Source organism: Hylobates moloch, unplaced genomic scaffold (genome assembly GCF_009828535.3).
Source record: "Hylobates moloch isolate HMO894 unplaced genomic scaffold, HMol_V3 SCAFFOLD_5, whole genome shotgun sequence".
Lineage (NCBI taxonomy): Eukaryota > Metazoa > Chordata > Mammalia > Primates > Hylobatidae > Hylobates > Hylobates moloch.
The window spans coordinates 71,708,011-71,721,949 of NW_026652280.1; the positions used below are offsets into that span (position 1 = coordinate 71,708,011).

The 13,939-nt window shown below is 41.3% G+C and overlaps 1 protein-coding gene across 9 annotated transcripts in view; it reads left to right on the forward strand.

Annotated features, from left to right (window-relative positions):
- The window catches only part of CEP192 (centrosomal protein 192), a 132,335-nt gene that overhangs the window by 12,426 nt on the left and 105,970 nt on the right, over positions 1 to 13,939 (forward strand). For all 9 annotated transcript variants that reach the window (XM_058438672.1, XM_058438671.1, XM_032152873.2 and 6 more), the window contains 4 exons: positions 4,391 to 4,566; positions 8,884 to 8,936; positions 11,246 to 11,366; positions 13,082 to 13,230. In XM_058438672.1, coding sequence (XP_058294655.1) covers positions 4,391 to 4,566; positions 8,884 to 8,936; positions 11,246 to 11,366; positions 13,082 to 13,230 — 499 coding nt within the window. The remainder of the gene's footprint in view (positions 1 to 4,390; positions 4,567 to 8,883; positions 8,937 to 11,245; positions 11,367 to 13,081; positions 13,231 to 13,939) is intronic.

Sequence of the window (13,939 nt, forward strand, 5' to 3'; positions counted from 1 at the left end):
AAATGAGGGCAAAAAATTGACCCTTGGAATTAGCATAGATTAGGTCATTGGTAACCCCAATAAGTAGTTTGGTGGAAGTAGGGACAGGCACCATGGCCTACTCAGAATGAGTTTCAGAGAGAACGGGAGTTACTGTTAGAGGCAGTAGACAGCTTGTGGAGTTTTGCTGCGAAAGGGAGCAGAGAAACGAGGTTATGACAGCTGGATGGTTGTAGTGGGTGAAGAGAAATTTCACTTCTTTTTGTGGTGGGAGAAGTTGCTGCATGTTTACTTGATAATAGGAATAATCTCCTGGAAAGGGTAAAACTTGCTGATGTAGAAAGGGAAGAGAATTGCTGCAGCAACGTCTGTGTCAGTAAGAGAGGGTAGGCCACAATGTGCAGTGCGGGGAGTGGCTTTAGCTGAGTAGGACTGTGGACAGTTCCTCTGCGGGAACAGGTGGGAGGACGGCCTGGGTGGGTGCATGTAGTGGTAAGAATCTGTGGAAGTTACCTTTTCAGTGCTTCAGGCTGAAAGTAGGGTTAGTGAACTAGGAAGCATAGTCATCAAGTCAGAGTGAGGGTGGAGGAGGAGGCGTTGGTGGTTTAAAAAAAAGATGTAAAATTATCACATGGGAGCATAGGAAAATGAATGGACAGGGTTGAAATGTTAGGATTCCTGGACAACATCAAGGGCCCAACTTGAGGGCCATGGGCATGACTGTTCAGGATGATTGTGATGTTTCCCCAGCCACACTGAGCTGTAGGAGTGCAGGTGAAGAGGAGGCAGAGAATTGGATTTAACCAGAGTTGTAGTTTATAAAGGGAGTGAGGGACAAGGTTGCTGAGGATGTAAGATTGGCCATGGGCTTTAGGTTAAGGAGGAGGAGAGGATATGGACAGGGGGAGGGAGAGTGATGTGGTGGTACAGATGGGTTGGAGGTACAGGTGGGGTTAGCATCATATAGTTGTGGTACTAGAGGCAAGAGGGGTAGTAGGTGATTCAAAGCTGTGAGGATCTAGGGAGAGCAACCTGGAAGTGGCACTGAGGGGAGGAAGGGCGTATATATATTCCATCTCCACACCAGGTGATGATGCCACAGCTGTGGGAGAGATGAGGGTCCCCACTTATCAGAGCTTGGGGGTAGCAATGTCCTCACAGGCTATTCAGGCTTTCATTAAAGCAGTAAGGTGAAAGGAATGTTCAGAGAAGAGATTCAGGAATGGCAGATCTTGTCAACCCAGCTCGGTAAATTATAGAAGGCACAGTAGAAGGGTTTTGTTTGTTGGGGAGTAGAAGGGCTGTGCAGTCTTAAGGGGCTTGGAGTGCCAGCAGTGAGGCATCCTGGGCTGCTTTTAGGAGCTGAAAATCAGTAAAGGGCATTGTGAAGTTAGTCCCACTCACTTGTTGCTGTGAGGAAACCGCAAATGTCAGGGATGGGAGGGCATCTTGAGGGTATCCTTTTGACTCTTGCTGGAGGCCAGGAGCTCTGGAAACTGGTCTTGTTGGTCCTTGTTGATTGAAGACAGGAGGCCTGGCGAGGTGGAGTCTTAGACTCAGTGCCTGGGGAGAGGTAAGTGCTTAGAGCTAGCTCTTGACTCTTGAAGAGTCTGAAGCCCTGAGTTGCTGGTCTGAGTATAGGGCCTCCTTGGACACTGTACTAGAGGGTCAGCAGCCTGGAGGGGCATGGCCTCAGTCTCCTGGTGAGGGATGGCTTCTCTGACCCCTTCTTGGGGAGGAGGGAATTTGTGTTTCAAAATGTCTTTATTCTAATCTTGGAATAAACTAATACTTTAGCGGAGTATAGAATTTAGGATGAATATAAATTTTCACACAATTTTGAAGATACTGCTACATTGTACATGAAGTCTGGTATAATCTTGATAGTTGGTTTTTTATCTGAACTATGTTTTCTCTCTGGAAATTTTAGAATCCCGTCTGAGTCCCTTGTGGGTGGGGCTATTTCCCCCCATTCACTGAATTCTAATTGGCATTGGTTTAGAGATCAGTTCTAGATAATTATGGTTTTTCTTCTAGTTTTTCCTTTTCTTTTTCCAGAACTACTGTTTTGGATTGCCTGAGTTGTTCTATATCTACTTTTTTTTCCCTTTTTTTCTGTTTTAGTGCAAAAAGACATTGTTCTAGGTAAGTTTCTTTTTTTTTCCTGCTCATTAAATCATTTAGCAATCATAATTTTAATCATGAGAGCTCTTTTTTTTTGACCTTTTTTTTTAATGGGCCCTTTTTGTGGATGTACACTTGACCCTTGAACAACCCGAGTTTGGACTGTGTGGTTCCACTTATAAGCAGATTTCTTTCAACCAAACGTGGATGGAAAATACAGTATTCGTGGATGTGAAATCCGAGTGTAGTCAGTGCTAACTGTAGGACTTGAATATTGCATATTTTGGTACACGCGGGGGTCCTGGAACCAGTCCCCCATGTATACCGAGGGTTGACTGTAACAGCTACATGGATACTTTTGAAGATTCTAATTAGAAATTTTGAAAGTTATGTAAACTGTTCCTTTTCTCCGGGGCTGCTTGCGTAGTTTGTTCATTTTGATTTTTGTCTCTAGAGCTGCTCCTTTTTTTCTTGTCTGATTTGTGGCTGTCTTCTAGGCTGCCTAGTGTGGCCATCCTTATCTTTTGTGTATGTAACTCTTATTTCTCATTGGCTTTCACGCAAGAGGGATGTTGTTCCTGGCCATTTACTGTAGGGTGTGCAGGTTGGAGTCTTAAATTTTATGCCAGATGTTTAATGCTTTCTTCTGGGTCGCTGTTACTGCTGTCGCTTCGTTCTCCACAGGCATTTTCTGTGCTTTGATTGCAGGCAAGCCCTTCCCTCCCCGTTGTCAGGTGTTCACTGTCGTGTGTGCATGGCTGTTGTCTCTGGGGTGGGAAAGAAGGGTGGGTGCTCCTGCCATGCTTCATGCCGTGCTTTCACTACCCCCTCTCCTGCCCTCCCCGACTCCCTCCTGCCCTCCTTCTGACTGTAGTCACGGAACATTTTTGTGTTTCTGCCTGGCAGATTTGTTTCCTTTTCTGCTTCCGGGCCCTTCTGTTCTTGGATTGTGGCTTTCTTTCCCCCTGCACACCCCATCTGCTTTTCAGATTCCAGAATCTGGGGTAAGCGTGGGTTAGGACTGGTAGTTCTTACCCAGATTGCTTCACTTTTATAGATTTCCTTACTGTCATTTTATTGGACACTTGGAAGTTTCTCTTGCCTCTTTAACTTGAAACTCATGACTTAGTTTGAAAAATTTTTTGAGCTAATAAAAATATGGGATAGCTGTAGTTTTGAGGAAGTAGCATTTTTAGAGGGATGGTGGTGAATGTAGAGTGCCCTGCTCTCAACTGTCCCTGTCATTCTAAAGTTCTGGTGGTCATACTACATGCTTTTCTCAGAGAGGGCTTTAAACATGGAAATGGACCTAACTGTCCTGACTTGTTTATTTATTTCCTATCACCATCTTGCTCCCCCCCTCTTTTCCTTTCTGTCCTTGCTACCACTTGACTTTGTAACTATGTATAGTCTTTCCACCTATGCCTTTCCTTTCCTGTACTCAATGAAATTTTCCTGTACCTACCCACGAGTGCACCTTTGGCTTAAGCTAGTGACTTTTTATGTACTATAGCCCCAGTAAAGAGATGGAGAAACTGGGAAGTAAATTGTAGTTAGGGTTGGAGAGTTGCCTCAGGCATGAAAGGTTGGGATTTGAGAAATATGGAAGGACTTAAAAAAAAAAATCCATCCTGGCCAAATATGAGTCTGGCTCTAGGTATCAGTTTGTCATGTAATGAATTTGTTGCATTTAGAGGCTTTTTCCTGAAGTTCTGTTCCCACCCTTCTCTTTCTGTGGTGAGCTGCTCTAGACCCAAGAGCTTTTGGAGTAGGGTGGGAGGAAAATTGCCTGTAAGAAAAATACTTTCATCCACACAGAAAACAGCAGAGGTAGAAAGAAAGATAAGGATAAGAACTAGGACTAGGGATAAAAGTAAAAATAATTGAAACCTTTATTAATTCAGAGATTTGGCTGTTTTGGCAAATATGCCAATATCCTTTAAGTCTGCAGATTTTAGAAAGCTGAATTATGTAGACTGGTAATTTCAAGGTTACTTATTTTGGAAGTAAAAAAACCACTTTTTGCTGCTTGAAAGAGTAGCGGTATGACGTTCTCTTTGATTTTGGTAGACTGTGTATCACTGGACCCAAAATGTTGGTTCAGTCCCCAGAATACAGTGCAGTGTTAGCAGTTGTAGTTTTCTGGCTAGACTCAAATGTTTCTTTTTATTGCTTCCATTTTTTCTTTTTAAGAGGTGAAATACATAACTAACTGATTAATAGATATTTTGTAGGTTTACCCAAGGTAACTAACATTTTATCATTCTTCTGTTTCCTAATAAAAAAGTCCTATCTCTAGGAAAAAGAGCTATGTGGAAAGTCAACGTTTGTCAAATGCTCTCAGCAAACAGTCAGCTTTACAAATGGGGACAGCAGGACCAGAAGAGGAGCCAGCTGGAGCTACAGAATCCTTGCAGGGCCAAGATCTCTTCAATAGGGCTTCACCACTGGAACAAGCACAAGGTACTGAACTATTTGAAATTATTTCTTAATGCATATGTTTTAATTTCCTTTTTCATTTCCTTATCTTTGGATTTTTTTTTTTTTTTGAGGCAGGATCTCACTCCTGTCGCCCAGGCTGGTGTGCAGTGGTGTGATCACAACTCACTGCAGTCTCAACTTCCTGGGCTGCTCAACCTGTCTTCCCACCTCAGCTTCCTTAGTAGCTGGGTCTACAGGCACACACCACCATGCTAGGCTAACTTTTTGTGTTTTTAATAGAGACAAGGTTTCACCATGTTGCCCAGGCTGGGCTCGAACTCCTGAACTCAAGTGATCTGCTGTGCCTTGGGCTGCCAAAATGCTGGGATTATGGGCATGAGCCACTGTGCCTGGCTTTTTTTTTTTTTTTTTTTTTTGCTTAATTTTGAGATGAGTTCTAGCTGTGTTGCCCAGGCTGGTCATGAACTCCTGGGTTCAAGCAATTCTCCCTCCTCAGCCTCTCGAGTAGCTGGGACTGGATGCGTGCATCGTCACTCCTGGCTTCGATGTATTCATCTTGTACTATCATACTGTAAACTGAAAATGCTTTGGTTTGCATTGTACCTATTAATATCATATTTACAGTACTTTTATAGGAAAGGTCTCCTCTTAACCTTGTTGACTGATTTAAGCTGAAATTCTCTTTGCTTTGGAAACCATGCTGTCGGATGGCCACAGCATACTTGATATTCAAGACAAGCCTATTTTTAGTGCATCTTCCACTTTTCTCCCACCAATTTATATTCTTATCGAGAGTCAATTTTGTTTCTAAGCCTATTTTTTTTTTATAAAACTGGTGAATTATAAGTTCTAAAAGAAATTACTGTTTCTAAGAAAACTAGGTTGAATGCATTGGAAATACTCAAAGGTAAGTCATTTGAAAAACTGCCCTCAGGCCAGGCATGGTGGCTCACACCTGTAATCTTAACACTTCGGGAGGCTGAGGTGGGCAGATCACCTGAGGTCAGAAGTTCAAGACTAACCTGGCCAACATGGCGAAACCCTGTCTCTCCTAAAAATACAAAAATTAGCCAGGCATAGTGGTGGCTACCTGTAATCCCAGCTACTTGGGAGGCTGAGGCAGGAAAATTGCTTGAACCCGGGAGGCGGAGGTTGCAGTGAGCCGAGATTGTGCCACTGCACTCCAGCCTGGGTGACAGTGTAAGACTTCGTCTCAAAAAGAAAAATTGCTCTCAAATTAGATGTGGAGAAGAAACTACAAAAATATGGGGGGTCAGGCACTGTGGCTCGTGCCTGTAATTCCAGCTGAGGTGGGTGAAAGGCTTGAGCCCAGGAGTTCAATATCAGCCTGGGCAACAAGGTGAAACTCTGTACAAAAAATACAAAAATTAGCAGGGTATAGTGCTGTGCACCTTAAGTCCCAGCTACTTGGGAGGCTGAGGTGGGATTGCTTAAGCCCAGGCGGTCAAGGTGATCATGCCATTGCACTCCAGCCTGGGAGACAGACCCAGACCCTATCTCAAAAATAAATAAATAAATAAAAATATAGGGAAAGTGGTTTAAAAAAATCATAGGCTTCTGCTGTCTGATTCCTCTTAAGTACTCCACATTCACTTTCTTTCATCAGAGAAATCAAAACTGGAAATTGAAAAGTACATTCTATGCACTTACATAGTGTGGTATTCTGTAACTCCAAACTAGTTCAGTACTCAAAAGGACTTGCCTGATTGTATGTTGTAAGATTGGTGAATGAGTACACATTATATGTTAGAAAAATTTTAAGAGAGGTTTGTATTTCTCTTGATGAAAAATGTTATATATATGAAAGAAAAGAGTGGTATTATCACTCAAATAAGCAATAAAAGAAAAAATGGATGAATTGGATTTCAGAATTAAAAACTTTTATGCTTCAAAAGACACTATCAAGAAAGGGAAAAGACTGGGCCGGGCACGGTGGCTCACGCTGGTAATGTCAGCACTTTGGATGGCCAAGGTGGGCGGATCACCTGAGGCCGGGAGTTCGAGACCAGCCTGACCAACATGGAGAAATCCTGTCTCTACTAAAAATACAAAATTAGCCGGGCATGGTGGCACATGCCCTTAATCCCAGCTACGCGAGAGGCTGAGGCAGGAGAATCGCTTGAACCCAGTAGGTGGAGGTTGTGGTGAGCCGAGGTCACGCCATTGCACTCCAGTCTGGGTAATAAGAGCGAAACTCCGTCTCAAAACGAAAAAAAAAGAAATTGCACAAATGGCCAGTAAACACATGAAAATATACCCAGTATCATTAGACATCCAGGAAATGCAATTCAAAACCACAATGAGGCGGGGCACAATGGTTCATGCCTGTAATCCCAGCTCTTTGGGAGGCTGAGGTGAGTGGATCATTTGAGGTCAGGAGTTCGAGACGGCCTGGCCAACATGGTGAACCCCTGCCTCTACTAAAACAACAAAAATTAGCTGGGCGTGGTGGCGGGCGCCTGTAGTCCCAGCTGCTTGGGAGGCTGAGGCAGGAGAATCACTTGAACCTGGGAGGTGGAGGTTGCAGTGAGCCAATTGCGCCACTGCGTTCCAGCCTGGGTGACAGAGAGAGACTCTGTCTCAAAAAAAAAAAATAAGTAAATAAAAACAGAATCACAGTGAGATGCTGCTTCACACTCACTAGGCTAACTATAATAAAAAAAAAAAGGAAAATAACATGTTTGTGAGGATATGGAGAAATTGAAATCCTCATACATTATTGGTAGCAATGTAAAGTGGCACAGCCACTTTGGAAAGCAGTTTGACAGTTCCTCAAAATGTTAAACATTGTGTTACCATGTGACTCCGCATTTGCACTCCTAGGTATATACCCAAGAGAAAGGAAACCGTATGTCCACACAAAAACTTGTTTTTGTTTTGTTTTGTTTTGTTTTGTTTGAGACAGAGTCTTGCTCTGTCACACCCAGTGCGTGGTGTGATCTCGGCTCAGTGCAGCCTCTGCCTCTTGAGATCCAGTGATTCTCCTGCTTCAGCCTCGCAAGTAGCTGGGATTACAGGCATGCACCACTACACCCAGCTAATTTTTGTGTATTTAGTAGAGACGGGGTTTAGCCATGTTGGCTAGGCTGGTCTCGAACTCCTGACCTCAAGTAATCCACCTGCCTCAGCCTCCCAAAGTGCTGGGATTACAGGCATGAGCCACTGTGTCTGACCTCACACAAAACCTTGTACATGAATGTTCATAGCAGCATTACTCACAACAGCCAAAAAGTGGAAGCAATTCAGATGTTAATCAACTGATGAATGGACAAAGAAAATGTAGCATGGCCACGTGAGTGGAGTAGTACTCATCCACAAAATGGAGCAAAGTACTGATACATGCTTTAATACAGGTGAGCCTTGAAAACATGCCAAGTGAAAGAAGAAAGACACAGAAGGCCACAAAATGTATGGTTCTGTTTATCCATAGGGAAATCTACAGATACAGAATAGCAAATAACGGAAAGTAAATTATTGGTTGTCAGAGGCTGGAAGGTAGCGGGAATGGGGAGTGATTGCTAATGGGTGTAGTGTTTCATTTTGGAATAATGAAAATAGTGGTGATGACTGCACAACCTAGTGAACATACTAAAAGCCACTGAACTGTATACCTTAAAAGAGTGAATTAATGATATATGAATGGTATGTATCAATTAAAAAAACTTCCCATGTACCTATCCATTGGTATAAGATTTTGTCATACTTGCATCATCTCTCTTTTTCACTACTTTTTTCTGATATTTAAAAATTTTAGATGCCGTTTGTGCATATTTCAGTATGCATCTCCAAAAGCGTGGACATTTTCTTACATAACCACAGTGCTATTAACACAGCTAACGAACTTAGTGTTTCTTTTTTTATTATCTGATACAGTTGTTTGTATTGATTTGTGTGAATGGGGGGTCTGAGAGAGGTTTTGTTATGCTGCAGCACCTTTGTTGCGTTTCGTGTGTCAGTGCCTTGTTGAAATACTCTAGGTCAGTCACACTGTAGTTTGTCCCGCTATTTGGGTTTGTCCCTTTGCTTACTCAAGGTGCCATTTCTCTTGTTTCTCTCTCCACATCTTCAAAGCAAAAGTTAGCTGTAAAGTCTTGATTAGATACATATTCAAGTTCTTTGGTACAATTTTTTTTTATGAATTCCCCACCCTAACATTTAAAAACATGTAACTGACCTATGATGGATTCGTATACATCATTTAAAAGTGCTTTTATTCTATTTCAACAGAAAAATATTTCTTGCTATTTTTAGGTATCGTTGGGTATTTGGTTGATAAAATAACCTGGTCTCTCAGTTTGTTTTTGTTTTCTTATACAGACTCACCTATCGATTTTCATTTACAGTCATGGATGAATAATAAGGAACCCAAGGTAACCTTTTATATAGTTGTTATCATTTTCTGGAGTATTATAGGGTAGTAAAATTTCATATTTCGCATATATAAGTGTTAATATTAGTTAGACGTCATCTACTTTTTTTCTAGTAGAGCTCTAACTTATCCAGCTTCAGTAAAAATGGGAGTTTCTCTCAAATAATGAGAAGGTTCAGGGGTAATGCTAGTGCCTAGGACTGTATTCTTGGGCTTGGTGATGTCAGAGCTGAGTCCATCTGTTTGCTCTGCTTCACTCTGTACCGGCTTCATCTGGAGTGTTAGCTCCATGAGGGCAAGCATTTCTTTGTGTGTGTGTGTATGTGTTTCATTGTATCCTGAGTGCCTGAGTGTCTGGAATGGTTCTCAGCCCTTGGTTGTCACTTAATAATTTGTTACATGATACAGAAGCTGTCTCATTTGTTGGCAGCACAAGCCTATACTCTTAACACTTGTGATCCGAAAAGAGAAAAAAGACAAGTCTAATGAGCTCACTTGGCTCATATGTCCTCACCTCTGCAAATCACTGTGCCAAGGGATGCGTTGGGATGAGCCTGGATCTAATGTCCACTTCTGTGTGTGTGTGCTTGTGCATGAGTGTGTATACATGCGCAGATAGAGGAATGCAAGTGACAACCCCACTGGACCACGTGAAGTATAAAGGATGGGCCCTTCAAAGGAGAGATGCTGAGAAGATAAACAGTTTATGCCCAACATTACCACCAAACCTGGATTTCAGGCATGCAGTCATGAATTTATGAGACTTACTTACAAAATATAAGCTAAACACTGTTAAAACTTATAAAAAGGAGGGATACTTTTTGTTTTGTAAGAGTTGTAAAGTTTATTTTTATAGAATGATTGCAAAAGGGTCTAAAGTAAAAGTTATTTCCCTGTGCCAGCGATTGGCAAACCATAGCTTATGGCCTGCATCCAGTCTGCTGGCTGTTTTTGTAAAGTTTTATTGGAATACGTTTGTGCCCATTTGTGTATGTTTTGTTTATGGCTGTTATTTGTACTACAACAGCAGAATTGAGAAGTTGTGACAGAGATTGTACTGCTCATAAAGCCTGAAGTATTTATTATCTGGCCCCTACACAAAATGTTTGTTGACCCTGCCCAATGCACTCATCCTGTATGTGACCCCTAGTAAGTTTCAAGTGCGAGAGATGCTTTTTAGAGGAAGTTAGGTGGAGTGAAATTGAAATTAATTAATTTTTGAAATTAATAATATAAGGGACCTTAAAACTGGAAAGCAACAAAAGTATAGAAACATGAGATGCTTGATTAAAAAGAGGAAGAAATGAGAATAGGGGAAAATAAATGTGTTAGAAAACAGACTGAAGGGAGCTGCTACTATGTGTAGGTCTCATCTCACCTGTGGAGCTATACCACTTTATCAGAATGGAGACATTTTCCAGGGACCAAGCGTGGCAGAGTACACGGCGTTCTCAGTAGCCAACATGACCAAAAAGACAGGGATGTTTTACATATTGTGCTTTCCCATACAGATTTTTTCCCAATTTGTATATTATAAAAACTTTCAAAGCACAGAGCTTATATTGCACAGCTGTTAACATTTGCCATATTCTGAGTGATCATCTATTTTAAATAACAGTAGATTATAGTAGTCCTTGATGCCCCCGGTGCTTAGATATTTGTGAGAATAGCTCAGCACTGTCCTCTCTAAATGTAAAATTGGATTAAGATTCCATGTTTCTGTTTTAAAAATCAGTGTGCATTTTGCAATATAATTCCTATGCTGGTGTTATTTACATATATATGTAATATATATGAAATATAATCACACTTAGAGGGAAATGTTACATTTTCATTCTGGGCCTTGAGTATCCTTATTAAATGGCTGCGTGCCCATTAGGGTTACATGTTCCCTGGTTGAGGAGCAGAGAAATTGATTTTTCCAATGTAATGGTGCAAAGAGTTCCTTAGATACAGGCTGCCGGGTCTAGCTTTGCTGTTATCTTCTCTCGTAAGCCTTGTGTTGCTCAAGTTCAGTTATGTATTTGTGTACTTACTATGTTACCAGCCTCTCTGAGCATGTGCACAGTTTGAGAGAAGCCTTAAGTTTTAAGGATGTTTTATTGGGTAGGTCAGGTGAGGGAGGTGGCGTGGGGGAAAGGGAAGTTATTAATACATGTACAATTGCTAGCCCTTTATTGCCTAAGCTGTGATTTACAGATACTGAACACATTGGAGGTTGAGAACGTACTTGATCCTTTTTGTAGCCTTGTACTATGCTCTTCAGAGCCCTGAATGTGTTTCTCTTACTTGCCATTTTGTTTCTTATAGATTGTTGTGCTTGATGCTGGAAAACATTTTGAAGACAAGACTCTAAACAGTGACCTAAGCCACACTAGCTTATTAGAAAGTGAGAAACTTATGTTACCGACAAGCTTGGAAGATTCTTCTGGTACTGCAGAGTAACCTGTGTTTCCCTGGTCTTCACCTTGCCACTCCACTTTATTCTTCTTTGTTGCAGTAGTTATGATGCCAACTTTTTGGGGTTTTTGTCCTTACCTTTTCTTCCTACCTGCCAGCACTCAAATGGCCACTTCTATTAAGTGATGGAATTCAAGAATTTATTTCTATATATCTATCCTGATATGATTATACTCATCCTCAGTTTAACATTGTTAGAGTACAAAGTAGTCACCTGGAGGTGCCCTTCGGTATATAGCACTGTGTTTAGAAATTGGGGGAACCATGAAATTTTTTTTTTTTTGAGATGGGGTCTCACTCTGTCACCCGGGCTGGAGTGCAGTGGTGCGATCTCGGCTTACCACAACCTCTGCCTCCTGGGTTCAAGTGATTCTCCTGCCTCAACCTCCTGAGTAGCTGGGATCACAGGCGCCCACCACCATGTCTGGCTAATTTTTATATTTCTAGTAGAGACAGGGTTTCACCATGTTGGCCAGGCTGGTGTGGAACTCCTGACTTAAAGTGATCTGCCCACCTCGGCCTCCCAAAATGTTGGGATCACAGGCGTGAGCCACCGTGCCCGGCTGGAACCATGAAATATTTGGCCTCTGCTCTCGGACACCTTAGTCAGGTGCAGAGAAGAGATGCAGAGCCAATTGTCAGATTGGGTTTCATAAACCCAACAGGCCCCAAATGTGCCTGGGAATTATAGGGGCTGAGAAATTAACTCTGATTGAGGCAGGTACTGAAGCTTTCTAGAAAAAGGATGGAGCCTGTGCCAGGCCTTAGATATGGAAGGAGGAGGACATGTCAGGAAGCAGGAACAGCATCAGCAAAGGCCCTGCTGTAAGCACGTGGGTTGTGTTTTGGGGAACAGCCAGGGGTTTTGTGTGGCAAGTTTACAGCACCTATAGGAGGCCACATTGATAAATAAGCCCAGAAAAGTAGACTGGGGCCACATTATGCATGGCTTTGAAAGCCAGGCTGCTGAGCTGAGTGAGCATCACATCCATGGAGAGCAGGTTTTGCTACCAAAGGAGTTTTCAGACTTTTTTGGATTTGTGGATAAATAATCATTGACCTGAATGTATCCAATCTTTGATTGCTTTAGTATGCTAGATTCTTGTAGACAGAATTGCTAAGATATAGGTGATGAGTGTTGTTGAGACTCTTAATGTTGATTGCAAAATTGACCTCTAAAATGACATTGCCAACTTAGAAGACCATGACTGATTGAGAGTTTATGTTTTATTTTGTGCTGCTGAGCTGGGTGTTACACTGTTAAAAACCCCTGCAGTGGCCTTTCTCCTTCCCTCCCTCCTCCCTCCCTTTCTTCCTTTTACTTCTCCTGTGATAGGCTTATCTATACTTTTTTGATAGAGGTAACCATTTGCCACAACATTTTCTGGAAAGTCTGCTTTCTTCTCATTGATCTGTGATGCCACATTTATTGTATCCTGACTTTTGATAACATGCCAGGGTCTGTTTCTGTCCTGTCTTCTCAAAGAGGTTAAATATTTATCTTGTATTAAAATGTTCATAATGGTTTATAATTGACTGAAGTTACAATAGTTTTCTCATGTCAAAAAAAACCAGTAAAATCTTAGTCCATTGACTCATTTCTGTCTTATCGGCCTTTTTAATTACAAATTATTGCTTAGTCACTACTTTAAAGCATGTACTATTTTTTCTCGATTTTATCAATAGATGATGATATTGATGATGAAATGTTTTATGATGATCATTTGGAGGCTTATTTTGAACAACTGGCAATTCCAGGAATGATATATGAAGACCTAGAAGGACCAGAACCTCCAGAAAAAGGTTTTAAGTTACCTACAAATGGTCTTAGTCAGGTGTGTTCCAGTCTTTATGATTTTTCAGAAATTTGACATTAGAAAATTACTATTGGTCTCCTTGAATGTTCACATGAAATGTAAGCCTTTGGACTTTGGACTCTGTGTTTCCGAGGTGTGAATTGATGAGAAATGCCTACCCTTTCTTCCTTCTTGGTACCTTTCCCTCACCTACAGAAAATTAAAGGAGTAACACAGTGGACATCTACACCCTCTTCCTCCAGTTAACCAATTGCTAAAGTTTGCCACCTTTGCATTTTCTTTCTCTCTCCGTAAATACTTTCTTCTCTGAATCATTTGAAAGTAAGTCACAGAGAGTATGACATTTCACTCGAATACTTCAGCATTTATCTTTTGTAGATAAGGATATTTTCCTGCATAACCACAATTCTGTTACCTAACTTTGATATAATAATTTAAATTACTGTACAGTCCATATTCACATTTACCAATTATCCCCAGAATATCCTTTATTCTTACTATTTTTTATCTACAATTTAATCAAAGATTAACCTTGCCTTTGGTTGTTCTGTCTGTTTATTCTCTTTTAATTTGGAGTAGTTCTTACATGACATGATCTATTTTGTAAAATCTAGGCCCTTTGTTTTGTAGAGTGAACCATAATCTAGTCAGGAGGGAAAAATAACCATAATCTGTTTTCCCTCCTGACTAGATTAGATTAAACATTTTGGCAAGAATACAGATTAAA